Source organism: Acanthisitta chloris, unplaced genomic scaffold (assembly GCF_000695815.1).
Source record: "Acanthisitta chloris isolate BGI_N310 unplaced genomic scaffold, ASM69581v1 scaffold32646, whole genome shotgun sequence".
NCBI lineage: Eukaryota > Metazoa > Chordata > Aves > Passeriformes > Acanthisittidae > Acanthisitta > Acanthisitta chloris.
This window is the reverse complement of record NW_008679324.1, coordinates 67,143-77,459: the sequence shown is the minus strand read 5'-3', so window position 1 is coordinate 77,459 and position 10,317 is coordinate 67,143. Positions and strand designations below refer to the sequence as shown.

Sequence of the window (10,317 nt, the reverse complement as noted above, 5' to 3'; positions counted from 1 at the left end):
GCTTTGTTAGCCGGCAGCCGTGCCCTGCGGGGCTGCGAGCGAGCGGCGAGGTGATGCGGTACCGGTACGCGAGGTGACGGAGCTACCGGTGCCCGAGGTGATGCAGGTGATGCAGGTACCGCAGGTACCGGTAGCCGAGGTGATGCCGGTACCGGTACGCGAGGTGATGGAGCTACCGGTACCCTGGAGCTACCGGTACCCTAGGTGATGCGGGTACCGGTGGTTTCTAAAGGGAGGCACCTGTGTCCGCTCAGGTAAGGCACCGGCACAGCCAGTTTGTGTCTGAAAGCGAAGCTAAAAAGCTTCGAGCCTGAGGGTTGTGGTTTCTTTTTTTCTTGTCTGTTTTGGTTTAGTCTGGTGGTGGTGTAGGAGGGCTCAGCTCAAATTACTGTGAGATTCGATGGACTCTTCACCTGGGAGTGCTGGCGCAGCTGGTCTGTGTGTGAATCGAAGCTGAAAAGCTCTGAGTTTGGGGGTCTGTGTGTTGTCCGGGGTGAGCCACGCGTGGTTAGGGAGAGTGGTTTAGTCTGGTGGTGGTTTAGGAGAATTCTGCTCGAGTGAGTGCTGTTGGTGGGAGAAAGTCACTGAACTCTTCAGCTGTGAGTCAGATGTTGAGGTGGTTTATCTGCACAGTCACTTTACCATTTCCAAACACGCAACTTGGTGCACAAGCATTAAAAACCATGATTACAGCTTTTGTTCTGCTCTGCTCCTTGTCTCTCTCCCCAGCACAGGTGGTTTCAGTAGCTGCAGGTAAGAGCAGCACATGCAGACTATCCATTTCTCCAGAACTCCAGGAGAAAGGAACTATTCATGCTGGAGACAATCCCTGTAACCCGACCCAGAGCACTCAGCTCTCCCCTGCACTCCTGGATGTTTTGTCTGGTGCCTTTCCTTGTGCTTGGCGGTTGCTGTTCACTGTGGTTAGAGTTTTAGGCATGGCAGTTTCTGTGATGATGTTTTAGGCACCTCTGTTTATAGCAACCTGATCAATAGCAAATTCACAGCTTGGGGAACGCTGCTAATCTTCATCCACTCTTCAAGGAGTGGTGTTGACAGAGAGGGTTTTACTGTTGCTTGATGGAGATAGCCAGGGGCAGGACATGCTGCCTCACACTCCAGTTGTGCCACTTTGCTGCAGGTACTTCATGCATTCCCATGCGGATTGGTTAAATGCACGACCTGTATGGAAAACATCACGTTTGGCATTGCTTGGGCAGCAGGGAAATACCAGCCTGAAGGTCCAGTTTGGCAGCCACACAGTGTCCTGGCAGTTTGCCATTTTGATCTCTTCAAGGTAGCACTTAGATGCCTTTTCCTCCCTGTGGAGTGGCCTAATGTTGCCCTCTTTCTAGACTAGAACAGTACCACCATTTAAAGATCCTGAAATACTGTTTAAAGATGTGATTCTATGTTTTAACATCCTCGAGCTACCGTTGTTGTCGCTTAAAGGCAGAGGAATAGTGTCCTGGGGCAGAGCTGTGTTTGTGGTCAGGCACATTAAATCTACCTGTCTATTTTATTGTCAAGCATTTCCAGAAATTACCTTGAAACGTCACATTTCGTGTTGCAAATTATCACCCTTGGTAAAGCACTGTTCTGTTTTTTTCTCCTGGAAATGATTGGTGAGCCAAGTCAGATCAGATAAACTATTTCTGACCTGGCCAGTTTATTCACCATCCAGAGGGAGATGAACAGGGTTGAAATGCAGCCAAGTCTCCCAGAATAGGTTTTCATAAACGTAACTATTCATCTCTAATCGTTGGGGTGTTGGCTTGGAGATCAGTTCTTTGTTGTTGTATGAAGAGTGAGGCCAAGATTGACCAAAATAGTTTTCAAGCGAGGAAAAAAACTGCTCTGGTGATTGGTGGAGATACTCAGTTTTGTCTGAAAAGTAAGAAAAAACCTAATTTTTACTATGAAATTATATAATGAACAAAATCCTCTGACAGTTGTAGCTACACATTAACTTTATTGTTTATTATTGTACTTGTAATCTTCAATTACCTTTGGAGTTGTGTGTTAATCTGAATTAAAACCAGTTACTCTTAAGGCCACAGAAGAAATGTACTTGGCTATGAACTTTTTGAACCAGAAACACAGAAGAAATGTACCTTAGCCATTGAGTTTCTGCACCAGAAACAGAGTAGCACAGGTTTGTAGCCCTAGAAACCAGCCAGAGAGACCTTGAGGTGTCAGAAGTGTTCAGTGCTTCAGGTAGAGGTGGCTATTGTCAAGGGACAAAGGTTACCCACCTCTGAGTCTTGGTAAGTGGAATCTCTCTCCAAATGCATTTGGCACATGTGTATTCCTAAGGAATCCCAAGCCTGTTCCAGGAGGAAGGACAGCACTTTGCAGCCTGTCACACCAAGTAAGTCAGCACTCCCTTATGAGCTACTTTCATTGAGTATAAGTGTGGAACAAATCCAAAAGGAGAACAAACGAAGTCAAAAGTATGTCAAGAAGATTCTTCATTTGGCTTATAGCTCAACCTGCAAATATGTATCTCCAGGATTAATCTTCAGGCAGTTCTCTTACTACAGCCTACAGCCATGCAGAAAGGGGGTTTTGTGGTAAATATTTTCACATCTTCACTGTTCTTGAAGACATTTGGTGTTTGGTTGGCAAGTTAGTCAGTTTTGTACTGTTGCAGTGAGGTCTTCCGGAGTGGTGACACTGATGTTTGTATCAAGAATCTTTGCAGAGAGACTTAAAAGTTAGCTTGGTTGTAGTAATTCCTTTCATTCTGATCAGCACTTGGCAGTGAAGCCAAGGTTGGACTCGATGACCTCAGAGGTCTTTTCCAACCTGATTGATTCTGTGAATCAGCAGTCTCCTGGTTGGACATCTCTTGGGTTGCCTTGTGTGTGCATCTCCCAAGGACCTTGTGTGGAAGGTCCTTGGAACTATCATCAAACAGCTCCAGAGGGAGGACTGCTCTGTGCAGAGGGAGGGAAGGAGACAAAACCTTCTTCACTCCTTTACTGGTAAAGAGATGCCAAGAGCTTCAGGTTGAGCAGAGTGTGAGTGAAGTTGTCTCACTGCAAGGGAAGTTTTATTTGGCTGCTGTGGTTTAACCCCAGCCAGGAACTGAGCACCTCACAGCCATTCACTCCCTCCCTCCACCCTGATGGGGAGGAGAACTGGGGAGAGCTTAAAGAACAGTCTCATTATTGAAACAGAATAAAAGATAATAAACTAATACATAAAATTAATATAAGACTAAAGATAGTAATAATTGTAATGAAAAGGAGACAGAGAAACTAGGACCAAGAGAAACAAGTGATGCCCAATATGGGAATGCCCAATATGACTGATGCTCACCTCTTGCTCCTAATGCCCATCCCATCCCAAGGAGTCATTGGTGGCTCCTGGCCAACTCTTCCCAGTTTATATACTGGGTGTGATGTTTTATGGGATGGAATATCCCTTTGACCAGTCTGGGTCACTTGGCCTGGCTGTGCTCCCTCTGGCTTGTGCACCTGTGCCTGGGAAACTGAGAAGTCCTTGACTTAGACCAAGCATTGCTTAGCAACGGCTAAAACATCAGTGAGTTAACAACACTGTTCTCAGACTAATCTCAAAATCCAGAACTGAAGCACTAAGAAGAAAGTTGACCAGGACAATGGCATCAGCTTCTGTTTCTTTTGGGGTTTTTTTGTTTGTTTGTTTGGTTGGTTTTTTGTCATTACCCCAAAGGATTACAAGAATTGGTGTTGATTTCCCCCGATCATTGTTTTTTCACTCTTAGTGGCTCCTTATTTATGTCTGATGAACTTCCATAGGAGCAGTGGCTCATCACTGCTGCCATGGCACACCAGTTCCTATCCCATGGAGTTCCTGTTGGGAAGATTAGACCTTGAATTATCTCCTTTGCTCATCATTACCAAGATTTGCAGCAAATCTCAGTGTTCTGTGCTAAGATTAGTTGACCAGAGAGGGCTGTTCCCTTTTTGCTACCCCTCTGGGGTCAGTGCCATGGAAGATGCACTTGCTCTCAACCACCTCTTTCTGTGCTTGATTATCCCTAGATGCCACCAAATTACATTTCTTCTCTAACAGCTGAGGCTAGAAAGTAAATCTTACTGAGGGGATGCTCTACTTTAATGTAGGACACGAACTAAAGTAGGGCTGATTAATTGTTTGAATACCCTGTGGTTCTCCTTGGCCATGACAGAATCTATAGACATTGAGGTGCCAAGATGAAACTGGTGCAGTTCCCTTGGGATAGGGATTTATCTTGTGTTTGGGACCTGATGTACCCATTCAGGATTATTTCACTGGTGTCTGTTTCTGATCAATAGACAAATCACTCCTTAGCATGATGCTGTTTCGCAGAATCGTTAATGTTGGAAAAGACCTCTGAGCTCATCAAGTCCTTTTGGTAGGATTGTGTTTTTATTCCTGCTTTTCTCCCTGGATTAGCCACAGTTTTTCGGGGTTCCTTTTTGATGGAAAACCTTAAATGACATGTGATGATTGGAGGAAGTGCTCTCCCCCAATCCCTTGTATGCCAGACCTCTAAGTAGAAGAGGCCTTTGTGTTTTCATTGCTCCTCTGTTACACTGAGTGAACATGAAAAGCACACTCTGTGCAGCGTGAGCAGCTCTCCTGCCTTGGCATGTCCATGCTTTTTCATTTTCTTTCTTGCTTGTCTTTTGGTTTGAGCTCTTTCTCTCTCCTATTGCCTCTATCTATGTCTCTTTCATTTAGCTCACACACTGCCCAATACACGCAGGAGGATGACATTCATTTCCAGTCCCCTAGTGTTCCTCTTACCAACACACTAATATGCCTCTGGAATATCAGAGAAATAAGTTTTTCATTCCATGTCCGTCATAAATTTATTGAGAAATGGTTTTCCTTCTGTCTTAATGTTTTCTTACATTACTTTACTAAAGATCTCTGAGGGCTATGATCTTACAAAAGTGAGAATCAATTCTCAAACAGAAAGCTATGTACCAGAGGCAATTTATGGCCTGGAATTACAGTCTTGAACTTCTTTCAGGTTTCATGGTTTGGGACTGTGGAAATGAGGAGGGAATGTGCTGAGCAGGAGCTTTGGGGCACACCTCAGTGCTCACTGGGTGCCTGGGTAGGTCAGTATCTGCTGCACCTCTTAGACTTGATCCTGCAGCCATTGCTCATCTTTAACTTTCCATAAGTTCTTTCAACTTTCTTTAACTGAACACTGAAAAACACTTGGAATTTGTGAATGAAGAGAATATACCATATGATTTGGTGAGCCCAGTCCTTGCCTGAAATGTTGCATCTTAACCAACAGCTGACTTCACTTGGTGACAGTTTGAGACTCTCCAACCTCTGTGGTCAAGAGATGTTTAAAATTGCACTTTATATCAATCCTTGTCTTTGTTATTAACTCATTTGCTGTGAGCTCCAATTCTTACTCTCTACCAATCTCTGTGATTTCCCTCCAGTAACTGATTTTTATTGTGTTGAGGCTCTTGTTTACCACCTATTTTTTCTGTATTTAATATCTCCAGTGAAATCTGTGTGTCATGTTCTGGACTCCGAGATTTAATGGTCTAAAATTTGAAGGATCATTTGTAAGTGTAAAACTTTTTCTTTCCTGAGTTCTCCTCAAATGGAAATGTGGTCTTGTTCAGTTCTGAGATGATTTAAAACTCCTTGGTTAGCCAAAGAACTACTTAAAACTTAATTGATCCCCATTTCAAGAATATGTATGTGAAGTTTAGGCCTTGAGCTGCTCAGTGAGAGCCAAGTTATAACCAGGCTCCTACAGTGTTTGTACTGGAAAAATCCCTAAAACTTAGTGCAGGAATCTGGCCAAGCACCTCAGAATTGTTAAATATTTTGGTGCCAGAATAGCTCAATTATTACCTCTAGAATTACATCGAGAGAGAGGAAAAGTGCTTGGGTTTAGGGTGCTGTAGGCTTTAAATATGCTGTATTGTTCCAGGTGAGGAGTGAGAATTTCTAAAGAATTTCCTTGCACTGGGAAGGAAAAGTTGATTTTTATTGGAAATAATATCTTGATGTTTACTAATTTGATTAATAATGCAAATATGCCTTTTGTGTTCAAAACAGTGCAGGTGATAGACATCCTCTCTAAGGAGGGAATTCCTTCTGTTGAAGTTTTCAAATGGATAGTATGTGGTGAAAAGTCTTGCTGCCAGTTTTTCTACCCAAGACAAGATGGGACAGGCCAAGAACTGAAGTATTTCAAGACCACATTTACAGTAGTAATTAATAAGTTTTAAAAGTATAGTCACCCTGTGTTTACTAGTGATTTCTGCTAAACTCCCTTTAATATATTTGGGTTTGCTTTTCTGGCTAATTTTAATGTATGCACTGATTATTTTCTAGTTAGGATTTGAATTCTTACTGATGATACTGCTTTTGAGAACTGTGGAGGTTTAAGGGACTATATAGTAACTAAGCATTATTGGTTGTATTTCTGTTCCAAGATCATGGGAATGGTTTGGGTTGGAAAGAACCTTAAAGCTCAGCTGCTTCTACCCTCTGCCGTGGGCAGGGACACCTTCCACTAGCCCAGGCTGCTCCAAGCCTCATCCAACCTGGTCTGGAACACTCCCAGGGATGGAGCAGCCACAGCTGCTCTGGGCAACCTGTTCCAAGATGTTTAGTTGGAGCCACTGCCATGACCCACATGTGTGTGCACTGGTGTCAGTGTGAGTGAGCTCTCCCCTCTGTTTTCTCTCCTCCCTCTCTGTGGCATGTCCCATCCTTGCTTTGACCAAGACACTTACCCTAGGGGCTGCCTGATGGGGTCTTTGCTCTGGTACAAACACAGTTGGTGTTGAGTTTTCCATCTGTTCAGGAGCCAACCAGAAGTCCATCCTGGGTGTGGAATGATTAATGGCCAACACAGGCAGCGCTACAAATAGTGTTTGTGTTAGAAACCTCACAGATCCATGGCTGCCAGGGAACTTTATAACTGTTTTACATTTTTGGTGTCATAATATTCCCAACTGTCCAGTGTGTGACACTCAGTGGGTGTTGCTGGTTTGTTTGGACTTAATGGGATACAGTTAAATCAGGATCATTGTGGTAATTATCAGCCAGGTTTTTTAGATTAGTGGATTAATTCAGTTATGAAAAAGTCCTTTAGAAGATGCAGTTTTGCAAAGAGAGGGTTTGGATGTGGATATTGTGAGCATGGACAAAGTGGTGGCCCTGGGGAGGGTGGGAGGTTTTCCTGCCCATCACCAGATCCATGGGAATACTAACCTGGGGAGGGTGGAAGGTTTTCCTGCCCATCACCAGATCCATAGGAATACTAACCTGGGGAGGGTGGGAGGTTTTCCTGCCCATCACCAGATCCATGGGAATACTAACCTGGGGAGGGTGGAAGGTTTTCCTGCCCATCACCAGGCAGTGCCATGGAAATGCTAACCTGTGGAGAGTGGAAAGTTCTCCTGCTGCAGAGCAGGGGCTGATGGCTGCTCCATGAGGCTGTGTGGTGGCAGTGGGTTGTCCTAGCATGGGCAGAGGACTGTCCATGCTGCTCTGGGGGTGTGGAGGCCGTGCTCCCCGGAGTGAGAGCCATCAGGCTGCTGGGATGTCGGGAATGGGAACAAATGCTGCTGTTTGTTGCTGCCGTTCTCAGGGCAACAGCCCTCTGCTTACATTCCTTGCAAGTTAATAGGGTCGCACCGCAGAAGATACCTGACTTGGATGACCATTTTCTCCTCCCAGAGTAAACACTCCTCTGGCCCAAATTCCAGGTGACTGCTTACCCCATGGGGACCAGCTGTGTGGAGCTGCTGGTGCACAGCTGAGCCTGGTTAGGAACAGTGGGTGAAGTGTTGCTTTCCCTGACAGCTCTGCTCTGAGCTGTGAGGAGTAGGAGCTGTGAACAACATTACAATCGTAGCAGTGTTCTTTTCTAGCAGACCTGAGTGTTGGAAGATGTTGGAGGTAAAGTTTAGTTAGTGCCTGAGTTCAAAAGGCTTAGTAAGTAGAGAAACCTCAGTCTAACACACACAGATATTTACATCTGTTTAATTTAAGGAGCACACATTTGCCTAAGGGTTGGCATGGTGTGTTTGAGCTCTGGAAATTGGCATAAATGGTGTTTATGTGGCAAATGGTTTCACTGAAGCACTGCACAAACCCAGTTCCACAGGTGGAGGTCTCAGCCCTGCCAAGGGCCCACAAGAGCACCTTCCTGGGAGAGCCCTTGGCACAAACCTGGAAGTGCTTGCAACCACCTAAACTGCTGTTAAAATACTAAAGATTTTACTAAATCTTTATTAGATTTATACTGGCATTAAAATATTGACTAAAATTTCTTGGATTAAATTGGGTTTTAATTTTAAATCTTCCTTATGTTCTCTTATTTTTACATGAGACTTCATAGTTATCCCCCAAAGAAATGTTCAATACAGGCTGTTTTTTCCTCTCAGTTTCAGACAGTTGCTGAGAAATCATGTGGAATCATCTGATTCACAGATGACTTTGAAAAGAGTGTTCAGAGCTGTTTGAAGTAATATTTGGTGGTACCTAATGCTAAAAAAACTCTCAGTGTTACTCTTGTAAAATCATACAGGAAATAAAAAAGGCAAATATTTCCCACTAAGTGGGACAGAAGTAACTTTATTGGACTCTTTCGTGCTGCACAAAACTGTGCAGAAAGTGAATTCTGTCTCATGACTGAGGAACCACCTAAGATACCCACAGTCAAATCCCCTACCTGTCTTGACCCTTTGCATTGTGCATGCAGTATTTTGCTTTCCAGAAACCACATCCTTATCACACCTGATTAGGGGTTGTCTGGGAGCTGGAGAAACACTGCCATGTTTTATTAATGTAGTATTTGACAGCTGTTAACTAGTGAAACCAGAGATTGGTGCCTTGACTAAAAGGTGTTCACCTGATACCTGTCACAGAGAACCCAATTAACCTTTAGGCTCTATATATTGAGTTACCAAACTGGCAAGTAGACTTGGCTACTGGAAATTGGCTGCAATTAAACTTTCAGAGAGAGCTGGTGGATTATTTTGCTTGCTCAGATGGTCTTTTTTTGCTGTTGTGTATGGGATTTATCTAGTTAAAATAATACATATATCCAGGTATGTGTGTATCCAGTAATTTAATATGTAGGTTACTGCTCTTGGTTTCCCCTTGGGGTTATGAATGTTCATCTCTGCTTTCTCACCACTGAACTGGGAGTCATTTGTGGAGCGTGTACACCTTGTTTTTGTTGGGAAGAGCTATACCAAACTGGTACACACCTCTTACATTTGCTCCTACCCATCCCTGCTTTCCCCATTAATTAGTGGGAGCAAATAATCCTCTTGGGATTGTTTCTCCATTGAGCATCTGTGTAGTAATTGACAGAAGATACTTCCCAGGGGGTATTCTGGGCACAGTTATCTGCTGACTGAAAGAATATCCATTATTAAAGGAGTGAAAATCTGCTAAAGTGAACTTGAGCAGCTACAGGAGCCTAAAGCAGCTGTTGGGTTTTGGGAGAGCATTGCCTGCCCTCAGTAAAGGCAGAGAATGATGTGATGCTGCCAGTATTTCCTGCCTGTGTAGGATTTTAGCTGTGCCACTTCGGAGAAATCAAGGGGGTTTGGCTATTTAATGAGCTGTGATGTTATTTGTCTTTAGCAAAAGACAGTGGGCAGGATGCCCTTTAGTGCCTGGGGGACTTTATGGAATGAAAAGTACATGGAAAGTAAATTAATCAAATCCAGAAAACCAATTTTTGTGTGAGATAAAAACATTGCTACAGCAGTATAACCAACTCTCCTAAAACCAAATATTTGATAGTGTTTCTATGGTGAGTTTTTCTGTTTGTTGGGAAAGCTTTGGGGTTTGTTTGAAATGAAGATGATTTATATATTTATTTGGGCTGGTAACTTATGGATCTGATGTTTCTTGTGCTTTTCTCTTGCAGGAAATTCATGAGTTATTTAAAGATTATGAAATCAAGTATTGTTATGTGGACAGAAATAAAAGAACAGGTAAGAGCTTAAAATCTTCTAGTGTTATATGTTTGAGGTCTGTGAGGAACATCATGTGCCATGTATGAAGTCATCAACTTCTCTGCTGTCACATAACTTCTCTGTCTGTCTCTCAGTGCCTTTTTTGGCTCCACAGTTTGTCACCTTTGACTGAAGCCAGTGAAAAGGTGGAAATGTTGGCCAGAAGTAGGTTGGTCCACTCTGGCCTGTCCCAGGTGTATGTGAGTGTCTCTTTGGGACAAAGCTAACACAACTGTCTGAATTCCTTAGAAAAACTAGTCCTGAGGCCTCTCTTAGGCCAAACCACATATGCCTGAGAGGAAAACACACTGAGCTTCAG

General features: G+C 43.6%; 1 protein-coding gene across 1 annotated transcript in view; it reads left to right on the top strand.

The window, feature by feature from the left end:
• Positions 1 to 100: 100 nt before the first annotated feature.
• Positions 101 to 10,317, top strand: part of RAVER2 (ribonucleoprotein, PTB-binding 2) — a 30,248-nt gene continuing 20,031 nt past the window's right edge. Inside the window, exons 1-2 of the mRNA XM_009077246.1 lie at positions 101 to 178; positions 9,911 to 9,977. Of these exons, the coding sequence (XP_009075494.1) occupies positions 101 to 178; positions 9,911 to 9,977 (145 nt within the window). The remainder of the gene's footprint in view (positions 179 to 9,910; positions 9,978 to 10,317) is intronic.